Source organism: Notolepis coatsorum, assembly GCF_963971535.1.
Source record: "Notolepis coatsorum genome assembly, chromosome: 7".
NCBI classification, from domain to species: Eukaryota; Metazoa; Chordata; class Actinopteri; order Aulopiformes; family Paralepididae; genus Notolepis; species Notolepis coatsorum.
The window spans coordinates 19,721,128-19,743,226 of NC_140171.1; the positions used below are offsets into that span (position 1 = coordinate 19,721,128).

Here is a 22,099-nt window from a genome sequence, read left to right on the forward strand (position 1 = left end):
TATATATGTATAAAATAAAATAGAAAACTAAATAAAAATGTAAACACCCTGGTTTAGCTCCTGACCAGATGGACTAGTCTCTTCCGAGTGTTATGTTGTGTTGTGCTGTGTATGTATTTATGTATGTATTGCTGGGAAAGGGGGGGTCAATGTTCCTATCGTATGTATATCCAGAGCTTCAACCACTCTGTGCCGAACACGAATACCACCAATAAAGATATCTTGTATCTTGTAAAATAAAAAAAGGACTATACCGGTGTACTACGTCACTGTCCACTGTCAACATCGGCCACGTAGTTTACATGAACCCCGGCCGTTTCCCCCAAAGATTGCTTTATTTTTTTAGACGTGTTTGTTTACGTTTCTGTCCATACTCAATAAACGCTACAGAATGTACATAAACGCTACAGAATGTACAGGGGAATGTGTGTTGATGTTATAGCTAAAACTCAATGAATCGGTAAAAGCTCAATTTGACACGCAATACTTTTCCCCAAATTGCTAAATTTGGCTCAACGGCTCTGTAACTGAGGGGTACAATTCCCTGACTGTATTACTAGATATGATACTTACTACCACTACCTTTGTACTTAATATTCGGCCACCCAGTACACGGCATAAATATATTATCATGAACACTCTCACGTAGATGAAACGGATCCAACACAAATGTACGAATTAGAAACAGGTCTTTATTTCCTACACAGCGATGGTGTGTAGAATAAGCACTTAATCACTTAATTACATTTATGAATTGAAATGTATGCACTTTTATGGCAAGGAGTATTCGTCGGTATATCAATAGATAATGTCCAATCTCTGAAGGCGCAGGTGGTAAATATACGACCTGGAATAGTTAAGGAATAACAGCAATGATACTTTAATGATTATAGGCTGGATACACTAGAGGGGGTTAATCCGGTCGCTTGTAAGCCGACAGGAGTAGGAGGGGGGGGGGGGTAGAATCCAGCTGCCTCGTCCGGCCAAGGGTATCCCAGGAGAACCCACTGTAGTGCCGTTCAATGCGCCGGCGATCCTTGGACCACAGATGAAAGCAGGTGGACTCTTTGTGGGCCGGCTCTCTCCGGTCCACGGGGGAGAGATGTGGGAGAGACCTCGTCTTGCAGAGCGTCTCCTCACCTTGAGTCCTCTCCAGGGGGGGGTTCCAACACACGGTAGTGTCGGGGGTCTTTATCCATAGAATAATCAAAGTATCCAAAGCATAATCCGTGCCTGGGAAGGCGGGCTGTCGTCGGTAGAATAATCAGGTATACAGGTCCACTCGCTCGTCGGCTCTGGGCTCCTCGGGTGCAGCTTCACATAGGGTCAACCACCCTGGGTAAGCAGCCAGTTCTCTGCCCGAAACGATGGGGTACTGACTACGGTAGTATTCTCACCGCACGAAGCACTATATATTAACAGACTATTATTAGCTTAATAGACTACGTCCAACTCGACGATATAGTGCCAAATATGACTATTCAAATATTAATATACACGATGTCTCAATACCGATGGTAGGCCGAACTTGGCCTTACTCCCACACGTGGCATCGCGGGGAGGCTTTACGTCTGTGACTCTATTGGAGGGTAAGAAACTGGACTGAAAGGAAAGTCCTACTTTAGTAGCGCAGTATATATACGCACTATGAACAAATAGTCCCATTAGTGGTGCGGTAGCCAAATTCCTACGCGGAACTAGGACTTGTTCGTACATGTCGAGCGGTACGTTTGAACTGGGTCTGAGGGGTATGGCAGCCTGGCACCAAGATCTCGACCAATAGTAGAATGGAGACTATTATGGGATGTTCAGTAGGCTAAAATGGATATTCAATGCATATTGTACAAGGAATATACAAGGGATATCAGGGAATATTAGAGAATATACAAATACAATTAAATATATATATATAAATAAATATATATATTCGGTTTAATCTGGCCCTTCACAACAGCCACCCCCTGAATAGGTCCCAGACCTAATCAGTTAAACGGAGACAGATTAATCGCGTTGTCTATTTACACATAAGGGTTTGCTGTAGGGGTCAGTCAACTTCACAAAGTCATAGGGTTGTAGGGTCATGGTCATCATCGATTGTGTCTGGGAGTCGAGGCAGTTCTATGAGCCTTGCCACGGGACGGGTGTAAGTGCGACCCTGGACGAGCACTTCAGCTGCTCGGACCTTGCCGTCGGCACCGGTGATCACTTTGCTTACGCGGCCGGCCGGCCACATAGCTCTGGGCAGTGATTGATCAAGAATCATGACGACTGTTCCTTCTGTCAAATTGTCTCTCTCCTTTACCCACTTCTGGCGGGTCTGTAGAGACGGTAGGTAGTGCAGTAGGAAACTGTTCCAAAACTTGTCGGCTAATACTTGGCTGTACCTCCACATTCGTCGGCCGTTCGCTTCTTCAGGCCGGTACATTGTCTGGGGTAATGTGGGATCTAGCCGCCCCATCAGGAGTGTGTTGGGGGTAACTGGGTCGATATCCGCCACATCACTGGAGACATATCCGAGGGGCTTCGAGTTAAGTACTCCCTCAATCTCCGTGAGGACTGTTTCTGCTCCTGCGTGATGTACATCCTCATCGTATTTCTTTATAATCAGCTCTGTGACCTTGTGTCGGCTGTTCAATACGATCGGGTATTTAATGTCATCCGGTAGATTGGGGGCTCTGCGTAGGCGACCACCCACTCTGATGAGGGTGTGAGCGTCGCTCTCGGGGGCCAGGTGAATTAATCTGCATATCAGCGGGGGACTTGCACTCCGGGTGGTACCGCAGGAATGTTCTTTGTTGTGCACTCTCTATGGACGTGCAATCGTTTATGTTAGGGTCGGTGGAGGCTACGGTGCTCAATCCACAGAACACAGACTTCTTAATTTCCACCTCCTCTGGACTTGCTTCCCTCGGGATAGGCATGGGCCACTGTCCTTCCGGGAGTCTTAGGAATGCGGGGCCGTCACTGTAGACATTGCGACGGGTGAGGTCATCCAGGGGCATCCCCCGGGTGATGACGTCAGCTGGGTTCTGTTTTGTATCAACGTAGCGCCACTCTGTTTCTCCGGTTAACTCTTCGGTTAAGTCTTGAATCTCGGTGACTCTGACTCCCACGAAGACTTTGTACTTGCATGAGTCCGATTTGATCCAGGCGAGTACCGTTGTGGAATCTGACCACAGGATTGTTCTAGACACCAGTATGGTGAGCTCACGTTGGATGAGCGTGGCTAGGTGCGCTCCGGCTAGGGCTGCGCAGAGCTCTAGACGTGGGATAGATTGTTGCTTGCGTGGGGCTATTCTCGAGCGGGCGAGGACAAATGCTGTGTAGATCTCTCCCCCTTGGTCTTGGGCCCGCAAGTAGGCTACTGATCCGTATGCGACCTCTGAGGCGTCACTGAAGACGTGTAAGTCCATTTTACATGTCTCTGGCCTCACCGTGGGTGGGAAGTAGCTTCGGCGCATATTAACGCCTGGGAGTGAGTGGAGCTCCATCTCCCACTCTCTCCAGGTGGATGCAAGGTGTGCGGGAATGGGGTCGTCCCAGCCCTGGTCCTTGTCCCACAATGCTCGTACAATCATTTTTGCCCTGGTGGTGTACGGTAGAATACATCCTAGCGGGTCATATTGTCGGGCGAGTGTTGTGTACACACTCCGTCTGGTGGTCGGCGCCGCCGCCGGCCTTCCCTGCTCCGTAGTCAGGGGCTTGTGTCTGTAGTGAAGCGAATCTGTTTTGAATCGCCACACCAATCCCAGGGTCATCTCCTGGGCTTCTCCCGGGATTGTAGCCATCCAGGTCTCGCTGCTGGCTGCCTTGTCCTCGGAGGAGAGGCTGCGCAGTACTTGCGGATCGCTGCTGGCCCACTGCCTGAGATCAAAGCCGCCTTTGATCAATGAGGCGCGGAGTTTAATCAGGAGAGCCTCGGCTTCTTCCTGGGTTGAAAGGCTTTGTAGACAGTTGTCTACGTAGAAGCTGTTCTTTACGCTGTGTCGGACCTCTTCGTCCGCTGCTGGGTCCTCTGCTACATGTTTCTGTAGTGCAAATGTCGCACAGCAAGGGCTGCACGTCGTTCCGAAGGGGAGGACTTCCCATTGGTAGATGGCTGGGTGCTCATCTCCTGGCTTCTCTCTCCATAGGAACCGTAACAGGGGCTTGTCCGCCTCTACTAATCTCACCTGCAGGAACATTCCTTTAATGTCCCCGCTGATGGCCACCTTTTCCTGGCGGAAGCGGAGTAGAACGCCGAGTAGGGAGGGGCCGAGTGTGGGACCGGGCAGTAACTCTTTATTCAGATTTTGGGATCCGATCTGGTAGCTGCAGTTAAATACTATGCGGTCTTTACCGTTGTGATGGACCTTGTGGTGGGGCACGTACCACGATTCAGTGGTCTGGTCAGCCTCTTTAATGTCCATCTTTGTGACGTGTCCCGCTGTGATGAGCTTCTCAATCTCAGCGCGGTATACACTCTCTTGGGCGGGGTTCTTGGCTAAGCGCCGCTCCGTGTTCAGCAGGTACCGTTCTATGGCGTCTGTCTTGGCGTGGAAAGTAGGCATTCCTTCTCGCCGCAGGAGTGGCGTGGCGTATCTCAACACGCCGTTGACCGGGACTCTCTTGGTCCCTGTCTCGAGGAGGTGAATGGCGTAAATGTCATCTTTAGAGCGAATGTCTTTCTTTCCATTCTTAAAGGGCATTTGTTCCAAGCTCCATAGCCGCTCTACGTGTTGCAGGAGTGCGGTTTCTCCCTCTGTGACTCGGGAGTGGAGACATCTAGTGGCTGTACTTCGGTTGAGAGATTTGGCGAGCGGGCCTTGGAGAGTCCATCCCAAACGGGTCTCGACTGCTGCAGGACAGCCTCGGGGTCCGGTATGAACCCGGTCTATCGGGACAATGAGGTCTGCATGGTCGGAGCCTATCAACAGGGTCGGCATAGCATTGTCTATGAGCGGGATCGGTAACTTGCGCAGATGTGCATATTTCTCCATCAGCTTGGCGACGGGGTATGTGTACCGCGACAGTCCTATTTCTTGGCTGGTGAAAGCGTCTGCAATCTGGTACCGTCGCTCAGGCTGGCCGCTTGCTGCGATAGAGAATGAGACATTCTCGCCCTTTATCGTCTTCAAATCTTGTCTTATTGTCCGAATTGTCATTTGGGTTTCGCTTCCCCGCAGCCCTAGCTGGGCCGCAGCGGAGGCGAGCAGCAGGGTCTTCTCTGACCCGTCATCGAGGACGGCGTAAGTGTCCAGGACTTTATTCTGGTAGCTTAGTGTCACACGCACTACTTTTAGGAGTACTCGGGCTCCATTGCTGCTGGCGGGATCGATGTACATGACGCTCGCTTTGCGGCTGGATGGTGCAGGTGAAGGGCGCCGTCTGTTACTGTCGTGAAGTATGTCCAGATGGGCTCCATCGCACTTGGTGCACCTTTTCTTTAAGCGGCATTCGGCTGCCATGTGTGAGCGCGCACAGCGAAAACAGCGCTTGTTGGACTTTATCCATTGACCTGCTTCCTCCGCGTTCAGCTTGGGGAAGGAGTCACATTGCGCTAGCCAGTGTTCTTTCTCACAGTAGGGGCACACTATCTTCCACTTCTCCGTTCTGGAGGGGGTACTGTGGCTCCTGCTGCTCGGTACTGACTCCGATTGGTGCATCACAGTCACCGATCTTCTTCCATCATTTAGTCGTCTGGTTCCTTCTCTGGAGCCAGGGGTGCTCCGTCCGAATGTATCCAGCCGTAGGCTGCTGACTTCTCTCGCCAGGAAGTCTGCTAGATCGAGGAGGTTCGGTTCGGGGCCATTCGGGTCTCTGTGGTCCCTCTGCCGCCTAAAGCGCTCCTGACGAGCGGGCGGCAGCTTCTCCAGGATCCTTTCCACATCTGAGTTGGCGCAAAGTTCATACTTCCCCTTCTCTCTTTGCGCTCCCAACATCCCCACCAGGGACTGCACTCCGATGGACAGGCCGTCCAGTGCTCGATTGTCTATCGCTGGGGGTAAGCGGTCGATGTGTCGGATCTCCTGGATCACGTAATCCCACATGTGCCCATACCTCTGGTCCAATGCTACCAGCGCTGCCGTGTATGGGGTGGTGGAAGTCGCGTAGGCGAGCGCTATATTATGTGCGCGGGGCACCTTTAAGTGCTGCAGTAGGATGGCGTATCTGTGGCGTTCATCCAATACATCCACCAACATGGTCTCCAGACACATGCGGAGTTCCGTATACTGGGCCCGGTTCTCCTGGGCGAAGTTGGGTACCATAGGCGTGCCAATGTATGACGCTGACTGTGGATACATCGGCGAGCGTTGGGGGAGAGGCCTCCTAGGCGAGTCCCCTCCCGCTCCTCGGTATGGGCCGGTACCGGCAGTGTACCATGGCCCGCTTGTCCAGGTGCTGTTCCTCGGTGCGGGTCGTGCGTCGTGCTCACCCGTGTATAGAGTCGGGGGTCTGTAGCGCAGCTCCGCGGGAGTATAGCCTGGGCTGTACCGGACCTCCTGGTCCGGTAGAGTACTGTGCTGTCTTCGGGCGCGGCTCTCCTCCTCTTCCTCTTCGTCTTCAGTTAGGTCATCTAGTGCTTGTAGTCTCTGGTTTAGCCTCTCCACAGGATATGCTGCTCCTTCCCGGTTGCTAGGTCTCGCTTGGACCGGTGGGGGGAGGTGGTCTGTGGGGGGTATAGACCTCGTCTGTTGGTCAAGTTCAGGGTTGTTTACTCGGCTAGGGGATGCCGCCCTGGAGGTGTGTCTAGACGAGTTCCTGGAGCCTCTGGCGGAGGGAGAGGGTGTTGTCCGTCTGATCAGCTGTTCTATTAGTTGCGCTTGCTGTCTGTCGCGCTCTGCGTCCCGTAGAGCACCAGCAGCTGCTCGCTGGCTGTCTGCTCGGTCTCGGGCCACATTCTCTTCCATCTGAATGCGTCTTATTTCCAGGCGTATGTGCTCTTCTTCGCTCCGTTGCTGTATCTGCAATCGATCGCGTTCACCCTGGAGTCTATCGCGTTCAGTAGAGGCTTTCAGGCTGACGAGGAATGCCTGCTGTAGGGTCCTCTCTGCCTCGCTGGGAGAAGGCGGTTGTATAGGGGAGCCTTCCCTCGGGGTACTCCTTGCGGAGCCTTGGAGCTCTATCTCCACGGTGCTCTCCCCGTCTTCTTCCGTGCCGAGTTCTCTCTCGGTAGCGTTGTATTCCTCCCGGGACTCATCGGGGACTACTTCTTCAGTACTGGCGGGGTGTGAAGTCATGTCTGGTTCCCACTGGTCCCCACCGTGAACTTGGTCAGTTACATTAGAGCCCGTAGGGGCCTCTATGGTCGGGGTAGTCTGGGCGTTGGGGTTAGACATACTTTTACTTTCTAGTTTTACCGCGTTTACTGTTAGTAGAAGACTAGGTTGTTGACTGACAGCGTAAGCCTCTAAGTACTGAGGGAGCCGTCGTTCGCGCTGCGGGCGTTGGTTAGGAGGATCGTTTCGTGGAGTGTTCATCATAGGCCATTTCAATATTAATAACACTATATCAATATTACACTAATTACCCTCCGGCTCGAAGGACCAATTGTAACTGAGGGGTACAATTCCCTGACTGTATTACTAGATATGATACTTACTACCACTACCTTTGTACTTAATATTCGGCCACCCAGTACACGGCATAAATATATTATCATGAACACTCTCACGTAGATGAAACGGATCCAACACAAATGTACGAATTAGAAACAGGTCTTTATTTCCTACACAGCGATGGTGTGTAGAATAAGCACTTAATCACTTAATTACATTTATGAATTGAAATAGTATGCACTTTTATGGCAAGGAGTATTCGTCGGTATATCAATAGATAATGTCCAATCTCTGAAGGCGCAGGTGGTAAATATACGACCTGGAATAGTTAAGGAATAACAGCAATGATACTTTAATGATTATAGGCTGGATACACTAGAGGGGGTTAATCCGGTCGCTTGTAAGCCGACAGGAGTAGGAGGGGGGGGGGGGGTAGAATCCAGCTGCCTCGTCCGGCCAAGGGTATCCCAGGAGAACCCACTGTAGTGCCGTTCAATGCGCCGGCAATCCTTGGACCACAGATGAAAGCAGGTGGACTCTTTGTGGGCCGGCTCTCTCCGGTCCACAGGGGAGAGATGTGGAGAGACCTCGTCTTGCAGAGCGTCTCCTCACCTTGAGTCCTCTCCAGGGGGGGGGGTTCCAACACACGGTAGTGTCGGGGGTCTTTATCCATAGAATAATCAAAGTATCCAAAGCATAATCCGTGCCTGGGAAGGCGGGCTGTCGTCGGTAGAATAATCCGGTATACAGGTCCACTCGCTCGTCGGCTCTGGGGCTCCTCGGGTGCAGCTTCACATAGGGTCAACCACCCTGGGTAAGCAGCCAGTTCTCTGCCCGAAACGATGGGGTACTGACTACGGTAGTATTCTCACCGCACGAAGCACTATATATTAACAGACTATTATTAGCTTAATAGACTACGTCCAACTCGACGATATAGTGCCAAATATGACTATTCAAATATTAATATACACGATGTCTCAATACCGATGGTAGGCCGAACTTGGCCTTACTCCCACACGTGGCATCGCGGGGAGGCTTTACGTCTGTGACTCTATTGGAGGGTAAGAAACTGGACTGAAAGGAAAGTCCTACTTTAGTAGCGCAGTATATATACGCACTATGAACAAATAGTCCCATTAGTGGTGCGGTAGCCAAATTCCTACGCGGAACTAGGACTTGTTCGTACATGTCGAGCGGTACGTTTGAACTGGGTCTGAGGGGTATGGCAGCCTGGCACCAAGATCTCGACCAATAGTAGAATGGAGACTATTATGGGATGTTCAGTAGGCTAGAATGGATATTCAATGCATATTGTACAAGGAATATACAAGGGATATCAGGGAATATTAGAGAATATACAAATACAATTAAATATATATATATAAATAAATATATATATTCGGTTTAATCTGGCCCTTCACAACAGGCTCCCTTGGTTCAGTTGAACAGGCTGCATTTGAGACTGTTGTGATTGATAGCTCGGAGGGTATAGAACACAACGTATTATGGAGGTCAAAGATTGTGAATTTGTAAACAGGAAGGGGAAGTTGGGACTTGCGCTCTGATACTGGAAAGAAGCTCTATGAAGGACAAAATATATGAATCACGCGTTTGCGTGGTTCAAGATTTAGTTATATACAAATCAGGAAAAAGAGAGCAAATACATTTTCACAAGCTTCCCAGTTCGCTCGGACCCCGTCGAGAACTCCCCACTCACAGGACTCTGTAAGTAGAGGTGATTTGATACTAATGCGCAACCTTGAATACAGTAATTTCAGATCAAATAAATGATGTGGTCATTTTCAAAAGTTATACCTATAGCTACTTTCAAGTCTCGTAGAGTGTATTTACACACCTAGCTTAGCACAAATGAATGGAAGCGGATACGGACCACAGGTTAGAAATGCGGGAGAGTTGTTTTTGGCCAACAGCTAGTTAGATGGTCCGTATATCCACTTCCATTAGTTTGTACTAAGCTAGACTAGCTTGCAGCCGGATAGCTTTCTACTGAACGCACAGAGAGGAAATTGGTATCCATCTTCTTGTCTGACTCTGGAGAAGACGGTAAGCACATTCCTCATGATGTCTGCGTCTTCCTTCACATCTTATGGGATCATGCGTCGTAACTTCGCTTTAGAGAACCACCACCAATAACACTAAATGGACGTCAAGGTGTGATTGGTGGTGAAGACGCCGTTGGAGAATTTCTCACTCAGCAACAACAGCAATCAACTAATCTTTATGGTCCACAGCGAGAGCACAATGCATCTGTTCATTACTCACGTCGTTGATATGAAACGGCACAGGGCTTTCAGCGTTAAGCGTCGTATAAGTGTTGCTTTTTTAACAGGTGGATTAACGTCTAAACGACCACAAAGTATTACAAGCACAACATTTGACTCTATATGGCGGTATTAGTTGGAAGTTGGCTTCTGTCCAAACATCACACCTAAAAACGCAATGGGTCCTGGCTTGTAAAGGCACAGGCTTTGTTATTGTCATTCCAAAGGGCTAACACTACAACTAATGATGAATAAACACTGTCATCTCGTTGGCCCTTGCTCTCGTACCAAGAGGCACACACACACCCCTAGTAACCACCCATCAATAGTGTCGGCTTTCTGGCACGCCGCCGTACCCAACGGGTAAGGCAAAGAAATGTGTAAATAGTGTTAGATAACGGGCTCGGCTAGCGGCTTCAACTTTTCACCTCATGGATGCTTTGGCCGTCAAGCACAGTGTCACTCTGTGCTGCGCTCTTTCAAACCCCAAGACGCATGCACACGCACACACACACACACACGCACGCACACGCACACACACACACACACACGCACACACGCACGCACACGCACACAATCCATGCCCTTATAGGACCTTGTTTTGCAACGAGAGGTTGGGAAAGAGTAAAACATTTTACAGATCCCCCCAGTCACAGATCTGTAAGCATGTGAGAGTGAAGTCATTGTTTTCCGAGAGGCGTGCCAGGGAGTGTGAAGAAAGTGATTTGTGGGGCATGTGGAGCCCAGTAACTGTCAGAAAACATATAACAAGGGGACAGCATTTGAAGTGTTGCAGTACCAAGACCGACAAACACAAATACAAACACGTAAACCAATCACAAGCGCAGCACTGCGCCCTCCCTCACCCACGTAACCAATCACGAGCACAGCACTGCGCCCTCCCTCACCCACGGGCTGCCATCACATACGGTGTGTATACAGTAGCCGACACATGCAGACACACATGCACCCACACAGGAACTGCAGCTGGTTGTTTAAACAATAAAGAAAATAACCCGTCTGTCTAATTCCATATTCTTACCTTCCTCAAGCGTACTTTCACAGCACTGTCCTCCTTTTGATCCACGGGTTCCCTCGTCCCTTCTGAACCTTGTTCCCTCGTCCCATCTGAACCTTGTTCCCTCGTCCCGTCTGAACCTTGTTCCCTCGTCCCGTCTGAACCTTCATCTCTCGTCCCATCTGAACCTTGTTCCCTCTTCCCGTCTGAAACTTCATCTCTCGTCCCGTCTGAAAATTCATCTCTCGTCCCTTCTGAACCTTGTTCCCTCGTCCCTTCTGAAACTTCATCTCTCATCCCGTCTGAAACTTCATCTCTCGTCCCGTCTGAAACTTCATCTCTCGTCCCGTCTGAAAATTCATCTCTCGTCCCGTCTGAACCTTGTTCCCTCGTCCCGTCTGAAACTTCATCTCTCGTCCCGTCTGAAACTTCATCTCTCGTCCCGTCTGAAACTTCATCTCTCGTCCCGTCTGAAACTTCATCTCTCGTCCCGTCTGAACCTTGTTCCCTCGTTCCCTCTGAACCTTGTTCCCTCGTCCCATCTGAACCTTGTTCCCTCGTTCCCTCTGAACCTTGATCGGCAAGGTGAGCGTTGCCGCGAGTAACCGTCTGTGATGTGTCCTCCGTGCCCTCCATTATGGAGTGTGTGGCTCCAGGCCTGTAGTGTTCTCTCTGACCATCTGCCACCTCATAACCAGGTGACTCACCTAAGTAACGACCACAGGCTTGGTTACCATGGAGTCCCTCTGGTGAGAGCTCGTCGTTGACCTCTCCAGAACACCGTGTTTGGTTTTCGGTGTGTAGATCAGCAGCACATGCGTTTTCCCGACTAGTTATTTCAGGATCCTGAACCGCTGGAGAGTTGGTAAGATTCAAGGAGTTGTTATTTTGCGTCGGCCTCGCGGAGTCGTCCTCTGCCTCGAGGATGGTGTTCAGTTTTGAACAGCCGTTCTCTAGCGCTCCCTGCTGGCAAGCCACGGTTTGGACCTCAGAAGAAGTCACGTCTTTGGACACTATGCTTACATTATTCATGCTTGGCTGACTCACAGAGCTCACTATTATCACGTACTCGTCCGCACCTCGAATGGCGTCAGTCGTTACCTGCAGGGCACGGTCTATTACTGCCTCTGTATCTATTTCCGAGTGTCCGTCGTCGACTTGTACAGGTGAAATATGACTGCCGATTTCCTCTGTGCAATGCTGAACTCTGACACACACATTGGCTGCTGAAGTTGCCCCATAACCCGATTCGGTTGCACCCTGGTTGTCCCCTCCTTGCGCCCTTTCTTCTCCCTGGCCCTGATCCATCGTTGCCATTTCAACATCTTGCTGTTCCAACACTGTCTGGTGCATGGCTTTTTCACAGTCTTGAGCCTCATCCATTAACTTAAAGCTATCGTGGTGATCTATCTCTACTGGACTACTTGGTCTGCAGGGATCTTGCGAATAGAGGTTTGATCCCCAATTTTCATTTAGTGTCTTTTGGTCATTTAATCCATTGCGGTCATCCGTGGCGTCTGCCTTCTTGTGTCCAGTCCCTCCTTTGTCGTGTTCTCCCTCCACGGCTACCGTTACAATCGGCTGCACAGCCTCGGTAGCGTTCGACAGTACGTCACTATTGTCCTTCGGGTTCAACAAGCGATCCAGTACACGTTCCGGCAAAGTTGCAATTGGGTCAACGTGGCCTTTGATGGAGATTTCGCCTTCTTCGACATCTGGGAGATAAGCCTGTGACTCCAGTTCGGCAGGGGACTGGGTTTGCGTGGCCTGAGAGGGCTCAGGAGATCTGCCCCGGCCATGTGTGTGGCTCTCCATTGTGTCCTGTGTCTTTGGACATGTGCCAGACTGCTCACCAGTGGAACCAGACAGTGGAGGCCCATTGTCCGGAGAGATAGAGATGCATTGTTGCTCCTCACCAGAGACGTATGGACCGCTCATCACGTTATCGTCATCATCGCAGATGTCGTGATTCTCGTTATCGCCCGTACCATCTTCACCTTTACTGTTGAGAGTTCTCTCGTCGCGACCGCCGCCGCCGTCGCCTGTACCGGTGATACTTGGGTGGGAAACCCCACTGTCTACATTACAGTGAGAGACCCCAGTGTCCCCCGTGTCTGTGCTTTGGGAATCCCTAGAGTCAGACGACCTCGGAGGGAGGTCAGCAGCACCCACAGTCTCATGAGAACCATCCAATGGCTCTTTCTGAAAAGCCGAGGGCACATTTCCACCGGTGTGTTCTGGTTCAATGTCATCAGTAACGGCAGCGGTAATGGCAGCGGTCGCGACCCCCGACGTCTGAAGCAGCTCGTTTGAAGGCGGCCGGTGGCAGCACTCGGGCATGGAGGCGCACCTCACCCGTCGGCCCTGTTTGGACCCCCCCGACGCCAGCGGGGGCCCGTCGCCGCCGACCCCGTGGCAGCAGACCAGGTCCAGGTCATCGTAGCTGTACTGTAATCCTGACCTGTGGGTCACGTGATCCTCCCAACTCCTTTTCCGTATGGCTACCGGCATGGCGGACGCCCACTGCTATCCCATAGAGCTCCGTTAAAAACCGGACAAAAAGGGGGAGAACCGTCGTCTGTGCTGTGCTTCCTGTAAGAGAACAGAGGAGAGAGAGAGAGAGAGAGAGAGAGAGAGAGAGAGAGAGAGAGAGAGAGAGAGAGAGAGAGAGAGAGAGAGAGAGAGAGAGAGAGAGAGAGAGAGAGAGAGAGGGGGGGGGGTGGCAAACGGTTACTGATGTTCTTCTCAAAGGATTCCTAGTTATGGGGTTAACTGACTCTGCAGATGATAATCTGGCGAGTAATGTTACAGTTGGAAAATAAACAGCTGGGGGAGAAGTGAGCAGAAGTTTGAGTTTTGGGCGTAATCATGTTCCATTAGTGATCCCCTGGAAAGTGTAAACTCAGCTGGCTCTGTATAATCCAACGTGATCCCCATCTGTACTCAACCTGACACTGAAAACCAGTGACATTTCCAGCTTTTCACATTAGAGAATTATTTGTTTCATTCGAGCTTGAATTATTATAAAAAAAATGTGGGGGGGGGGGGGGGGGGGGGTTTGTTTTTGGTTTAAAATCTTGGGAAAACCTCAAGAGAAAGACAAGGGGTTAGTGTTCTGAAACACAAGGATGATCAACTAAATCTAAATCACGAGTTCAAACCACAAAAATGCTGTAAGCACAAATTAATTTGGTGAATCAGACGCTGATGATGCAGCGGTCCTTAACCCTTTCACTGCCACACGACAGAAGGTTAACCCTTTACTATCACACAAACGGCTGTCGTGTGGCAGTGAAAGGGTTAACCTTCTGTGTATTGTCACAGTGAAAGGGTTAACCGGTTGGTAGTGCGGCAGTGAAAGGGTTAACTAACAGTCCACGAGAACCAATGAGACCCGGTGAGTTGGGTTGCACAAGGATGGTCCTCATTTATATTACTAAATACATTTAAATGGGTAGAAAAATCATTATATCTCAGGTTAGGAGAAGGTATGGGTTCGGTTCGGTTATAAACAGGGGTGTAAAGTACTTGAGTAATTGTACTTAGTTACAATACTTAAGTACTGTTTTTGGGGATTTGTACTATTAGGTTTGTATACTTGTACTTTTACTCAATTACATTTCAGAGAAAAAAAACATACTTTTTACTCCTTGCATTTAAAATGCAGACCTACAAAGTACAAATCTCGCATGTCAAACAATTTTAATTAGTATATTTGTTTCTAATATACTAATTATTAGTATATTTGCCAAACTAACGTTAACGTTATTAATCCTGCGGCCGCACTTTATTTAAAAACAGCCAATCAAATCCCCATCAATGGAAAATAAACCCGCCCATACCCATGCTGATTGGTCCTTGTGCAAGACTAGAAAGCGGGGATCTTTGATTAAACACCTGCTACTGTATCAGAAGAATAGACAGTCAGAGTGACACGCCACAGAAGATGGCCACAAACGATAGTACGAGTGATGAAGAGGACGATACGGAACACTTCATTGCCCCGGAATAAAAAAAAGTTTTTACTTTAACTTTTTAGTACTCAAGTACATTTAAAAGTAGAATTTATTTTACTTTTATGTGTTTAGCCAGATACTCTGACTTTTACTTGACTACGATTTTTTGAGACGGTACCCATACTTTCACTTAAGTATAATTTCTGTGTACTTTTTTACACCCCTGGTTAAAATAACCAATGTGAGTTATAACTAGTTCCAGCTTCGCAGCTTAGCCAACAAGTGACAACAAGCCACAAGGATGAGGTTATCAAAAGGAAAGAGTGCCAGACACATGACCATAACCAAGTTATAGTGGAACTGTCGGGCACTATCCAGCTCTTTAGCCATGCTTGGGAATGTCAGACAAGTGCTAGAAGAGGGACACAGAGACGTCCTATGATGAAGCAGACTGCAGACAGGCAGGCAGGCAATGCATGCATATATATATATATATATATATATATATATATATATATATATATATATATATATATATATATATATATATATATATATATATATATATATATATATATATATATATATATATATATATATATGCTTCTGCCAACAGGGCCTCTGTTATGGTTTAAACAGATCAGCATATAAAACACAAGCGGCCAATAAAATGGAGGGGGGAGGCATGCGTAAGGTCAGCGAGGGCGTGTAATAATGAAGGGATATGGGGGAGAGGAAACACTGTAATTCCTTTCTCATGAAGTATGATTAAGTGGTTGAAAGACGCGGAGGACCCCATCCCAGCGGCCTATTTCTTTTTTCTTTTTTTTTTTGGTTGAAACCATATCAGTTTTGGACTCGTAAAACATCCTACTTAGAAGACGTGGCTTATAGCGACCACTTCACATATGGGGCGCTGAAAGGTTCTGTGACAAACCAACTCCGACAGAACTGACGTTTGAGGTTTTGCGCCGCCGGGAGATGATGATGATCCGCGCTGAACATCTGCGCTGCGGGGAGACTACTCCCCCCCCCCCCCGTCCCCCCCGTCTCCCTTCATCCTTACAAACAACTGGAACATTAGATTAGCATGGTTATCGGGATCGTTCTTTCCATCAACTGCTGGCTACATTAGCAAGCGACCATTATCATGCCAAGAGGCTTATCGTCCGATCAAAAGAAGTGACCTCAGCAGGTCTGGTGAATTGCACCCAGAGAGAGAGAGAGAGAGAGAGAGAGAGAGAGAGAGAGAGAGAGAGAGAGAGAGAGAGAGAGAGAGAGAGAGAGAGAGAGAGAGAGAGAGAGAGTCAGCGACAGAGAAACATTAATTTAATGAAAAGGTTTTAAGAGTCACGAAAAGGCAAATATTTTGTGGGTGTGGATCAACGTTATCTTATTATATCTCTCTGCTCTCTAGCAGCTTCCAAAAGTAAAATGACAATAATTCAGGACAGGTTTTTCAGTCTGCACCTCTTTTGATTCCTCAGGACCAGAGTTGGAGGGTATCCAGTGTTCTGACAACTTCACACGGTGGCGTGTACCGGTACTCCCACCTCGTTATTATTGGACAAGTGAAGCAGGGTACCAAAGATGTTCCAATACAGATGCTCGTCCGGATTACCCTTGATCCAACGGTAAAGGTATCACTTCACAGAATTCAAGATATCTCATGCTTTGGCGTTTGAGTTGACTTGATGGTGAAAAGATCCCACAACTAAGGTAACGTCTTTTACAGTGTGACCCAGGATTATTTTGAATTAAAATAAAAATCCAGACCAACAACGATCCAGAAACAGGTACCGTTCCAGTATTTGCAAAGGGGAAGAAAAAAAAGTACCGTTAGAAAAAAGAAAACACAGATTTGTAATTGAGAGGTTTGAGTCTGAGAAGAAATACGTCTCCTCGTGCGTCTCAAACCAGTCCGCCCACTTTTAGGATATATACATACGAATCGGACGTCTTTAAAAAGGTGACTCGACACTCTCTCTCTCCTTGCATTAGGAGTCCTTATTCCCGGGTATATAAGCGTGAACCTTCCTCTGGATCCGGATCAGCTTGCGGTCGGCGTGTTTGCTGAAGAGCGGACGGGGAGGCTCAGGAGCCCCCAAAGGCAGGCGGAAAGCCGGGCAGCAGTGAGGAGTCCGTATAGGCAGCTTCCATCTTGATCACATTAGGGTTTTTTCGCTGACGCCGAATGCCTGGAGTCGGGGTGGTGTAGAGGGGCAGGGTTTTCTCTCCCCCCACACTCCACCCCTGCTTCTCCTCCTCTATCCTCCTATCCCACTCTCCTCACCTCCCTCCCTGTTGACTTTGACAGGGAGTCTGAGTCACATCCTCAGAGCCCCATCCCCCCGTCACAGAACTCCCAGGCTCACCGAGCACACGGCCCCGCACTCCCGTCCGTCCGTCGCGTTCCCCCGGTCTCCTTCGCTCTCTCTTCCTCTTCACCGCTTTAGATACTCTCTTTGCTAGTTTACTCTCTCAAGTCATTCTACCTCTTTCCCCACTCCAGACTCTTTCTCTCTCTCTCTCCCTCTCTCTCTCCCTTAAGCTCACTATCTCACCAAGCTGGGAAAGTCTCCCTCCAGTTGGTTTTGATTAGTAACAGACAGGCTGCTTTGTAAGAGCTCTGGCGGTGGGCCAAGTGAGATTGCTGTAATGTTTTGGCAGTTATATCTGAGGCGTGCTTTTTTTTTTTTTTTTTTATGTCGTCCTGTAACTCTACAAGCATCCTTATGCAAACACATGGCACTTTGGAGGACAAGAAAATAACACAGGCAGAAAAGTATTTACAGACATTTACTACTGTACATGCTACTCTGGCAGAAGTATACATGTAACCACTTAATTAAGTTATAAGATTTTTTTAAGGATGCAACATGAAAGTGCACAATATCTCCAGGTTTTTTTTAAGGAGTTTCAAATAAAACAAATATCTAGCAAAAACGTGAAAGGCAAAGCTACCGATATCTACTCTCAATGTCATCTGAGAACAATTGAAATGTCCCTTGGCAAATTTGAACCCTTTTTATTAAATGGATCTTTTGGAGAGATCTTATAAACCTACAGAGGAGTTTAGGAGGTTGTAAAACACAGTGAATAATTCCATCCTCCAACTTCCTGCGGCCCCCACAGAGTCTACCCAGACTCCAGGGCCCCATACACTCTTGATTTACAATGCCTGGACTGGAGATACTATATGTTTAAAGCCTCAGAGAAGAGAACACAAATTGCTCTCCTGACCTTTTATTCTCTCTCTCTCTCTCTCTCTCTCTCCGTCGGCCAAATGATGGTTCAGAGATAAGGTGACTTGAACCCGAACTGCGTCAAGCGAGAGGACAGATCGATCTACACTCTCTCAGCGCTCCTGACTTTAGGTCCCTTCGTTTACACAGGATGGGGGGGCTCAGACACACACACACAGAAGAAGAGCAACGGGTTCAAGAAGCGAGTTAAGAGCGAAAGCCTTGAAATGAATCCTCTCTCTCTCTCTCTGGCTGCTTTTCAACACTGCAACCCTGGCCTCCTCCGCCCCTTCGGGTCATCCAGATGTGAGGTGAGGCTCGGGGATGGAGCTTCTCTTTAGGGGCCTCCATGGGATAAAACCCGGCGCTTCGTTGTCAGGATGCCGCCTCTCCGGGGGGACACAGATGGCCCCGGAGGCGCGCGGGGGGATGGAATCCGAGCGAGACAGGACTCTTCTGTAAGCATGTCACATGTGCTCATGCGGTCACGCCGAGGAGTGTAGTGTAACAAAACGCAGAAGTTGTCGGTCACGGTAGCCGCCATGTGGATACGGCTGGTGATTGAAGTGCCGGGGCCTCCGACGCATAGCGCATGACTCAGGCTATCCACTCATTACCTCATTTGGACTTCCAACGCGGCGGGGCCTGTAATTTGAAAGAGGCTCTCTGGCGAAAGCCGCTGCCAATGGGAACATCTTGCACAGCCGCAGGTCGACGTCATGTTAGCATGTCAGCATGTGAGCATGTTAGCATGTGAGCATGTTAGCATGTGAGCATGTTAGCATGTGAGCATGTTCCGTCGACTGGCGGATGACATTGACATTTGTTCAATCAGTGGCACGTGAGGAGGTCAGGCGTCCCCCACCGCCGACAGGGTGGAGTGTCGAGGGAAGCCGGCCAAGAACGCATTTTTTGCATTTTGTACTTTAGTTTTGTATATTTTATATTTTGTATAGAGTTTGGTCTTTAATCTTATGGCCTTTTTTATGGTATGAAGCACAATTTTAGGGGGCTCATACAGAACCAAGCATTTCACTGTAATGTGAACAAATATGTGACAAATAAACAAATAAACCCAAAACTTGAAATTTGAGTGCCGACTTATTGGAACCTGTTGTGAAAACGGTCGAAGCGGACGCGACTGTGATCTGCTCTCGCGATGACTGTCACCGTGGCACTTTATATGAAACTGCCATCCGAGAGACGGAGCGGAGGATGACATTAAACAAACGTTTTCTCTCTCCCCCCCCCCCCCCCACACACACGTCTGTGTTTCTTCATGTGGGCGTGTGAGCGATGGGTGTGGGAATCTGTGGGAATGAGTAAAGGCACATTTAAAGGTTTATGTGTTGAGAGTTTATTTATCCTAGATGAGTCACAGCGGGGAGCCAGACTTTGACCATGAAACGTCGTCCCCGTGACGGATGATGCGAGCGGACATTCTGGTGTATCGTTGGTCACGTGACCGCAGGGGTCACATGGGCGGCGCGGGGGGGGGGGGGGGGTCGAAGAAAGACCCATTCATGATGCTCCCATAATCCCCCACTGTTCCAACCCCTTGGCTTCTTAAGTGGAGCAGAGAGGGCCCAAAGGAAACAGTCTCAAATTCCTCGCTGATATAGTTTATTATTGGAAAAAATTCAGCCTAACTCATGGGCATGGACTGATACAGAGCGTCTACCCTAGTAGGAAAATGTAGGTGATGCTTGTATAAAAAAAATAAAAAAAGCTGTCCCACCCATAACTGAACCGTTTTGAGTTCTTGCCTGTACAAAGAATGCTTTGAGAGCATTTTATTGCACCTTTTTTTAGACTACTTTAAATAGTTATTTTCTAGTGTACTTTGTCAGTAGTTAGTTGAAGCTCTAAAAACACTCCCTGGCTTGATTTACCCTTTAAAGAAATCTCAAAATAACATCAACAAACCACAACAGGATCATTTCAGTCGTTCGCTCTCTCTGTCTCGCAGTGTGCCATGTGGTGAGCTACTCGTTTTTAAAAACCATTTCCTCCCAGGTAAATCACGATGCAAAAGACAAAATTGAGATTGCAAATATTTATTTTAGATGACATTTTAGACAAATGATGATCAAGGGTTGTGTCTCCTCATATGATCATGTTTGGTTTCTGACCATCTCTTTGTATAATTATGTGGGAGATAATGGTGGCGATGGTAATAGTGGTGGTGTTGATGGTAGTGGTGGTGGTGGTGTTGATGGTGGTGATGGTGTATGATGTTTGTGTGTGTGTGTGTGTGGGGGGGGGGGGTCTTGGCTGTTGGTCATGGGTTTTAGTGCGACCGTTACCGTGGGAACAGGAAGTCCGGGTTATTGCAGATACAGACCATAACAATCTCCAGGCTAAAATAATCTAGCTAATCTTCTTTTGAGGGGGTCTGTGCACATAGGACAAGCTGGGAGGACATTGTGCATGTGTGTGTGCGTGTGCGTGTGTGTGTGTGTGTGTGTGTGTGTGTGTGTGTGTGTGTGTGTGTGTGTGTGTGTGTGTGTGTGTGTGTGTGTGTGTGTGTGTGTGTGTGTGTGTGTGTGTGTGTGTGTGTGTGCATTACTGTGCCAATGCCCTATAGTTTGACTTCACTTCTAAAATGAAAAAAGACAGACTGGGTTATTGTGATAATAGATTGCATTCTACTTTTCGCATGCAAACGCACGCACATACACACACAATAACTTTTATAACTTTATATAATTAGAGCCAGCTTCTGACATAAAGGCCTCCTTCCGTGATGCTGGTTGTGTAATGGAGTAGGGTTCTGAATGTTTTAGGCAATTCATTTCTCACAGAGAAAGGTCATTCCATAAAACTTCTGTTGTGAGTGAACATCTGGGCCTTTTTGGCGTTGTGGAAACATTGTATGGTAACCACTGTTCGTGAAGAGCTCAATTTGGATTATATCTGTTTACTGAAAAGGCCTTGCCATTAACGGATCAATTAATTAAGACGTCCATGTAGGTTCTTTATCCACTGTGAACTCTTTCACTACCACACTACAAATGGTTAACCCTTTCACTACCACACTACAGAAGGTTAACCTTCTATAGTGTGGTAGTGAAAGGGTTAATATTGAGTATCTGCCGATACCGATCCGATATTTGTATTTTCCTGGATAATATACTGTAGCAGCACAGTGCACACTTGAATTATATTAGCGTTAGGCTAGTAAAACCATTTCAATGTAGGTAAGATATGCTTGGTCATTGAATAGTTCTGCTTAAAGAAGGAATTAGCCTATACATCACAGCTTTCCCTTAATGTATTTTTTTTTAATGGAATTTTATTGGGCTTAATATACCCGATACGATACCAATGAATACTGATTGATAAAAATATGCCATGATCGGCTCTGGTTCCGATCTGTCCGAACCGATCCCTAGACAGATATTCTGGAAGACATCGTTCGCTTCAGAAAAGCAAACTGCATCATAGGATGAAGGTTATTATTACCGCATGTTATACAACCATTACATTAGCGGTGATTAGCATTTGGATGCTGGTGCCATTGGAATTGCAACCCACAACCGGTAAGGAGCCACCACAAGCCTTTACTGTGGTGGTATGTCTATTATTGATTGATTGATTGATTGCTTAAAGCCTGTATATTTTAAATAAATTATGTTACAGGCAAGAGGACTCGGTGTCCTGTTTGGAAAAAGGTCTTTCATCCCAGACAGTTCCATATGGGTCGGTGCGCGCTGCACGCATGGCTGAGCGGCAACAGCTGGACTCCATTTGTGTTCCCCGCTCAAAACGCAGGCCCAGGGAGACAGCCGTACCTGGGGAGAGCACACGATCAAAACACAGGCCCAGGGAGACAGCCGTACCTGGGGAGAGCACACGATCAAAACACAGGCCCAGGGAGACAGCCGTACCTGGGGAGAGCACACGATCAAAACACAGGCCCAGGGAGACAGCCGTACCTGGGGAGAGCACACGATCAAACACAGGCCCAGGGAGACAGCCGTACCTGGGGAGAGCACACGCTCAAACGCAGGCCCAGGGAGACAGCCGTACCTGGGGAGAGCACACGATCAAAACG

The 22,099-nt window shown here is 48.4% G+C and overlaps 1 protein-coding gene across 1 annotated transcript; it reads right to left on the minus strand.

The window, feature by feature from the left end:
• Positions 1-10,847: 10,847 nt before the first annotated feature.
• Positions 10,848-16,386, minus strand: LOC311231580 (uncharacterized protein; the record flags this gene model as incomplete). The annotated part of the gene is made up of 2 exons (XM_084318208.1): positions 16,268-16,386; positions 10,848-13,433 (listed from the first exon to the last, which is right to left on the minus strand). The coding sequence occupies exon 2, from the start codon at positions 13,350-13,352 to the stop codon at positions 10,848-10,850; it is 2,505 nt and encodes an 834-aa protein (XP_084174334.1). The 5' UTR covers positions 13,353-13,433; positions 16,268-16,386.
• Between the last annotated feature and the right edge of the window lie 5,713 nt (positions 16,387-22,099).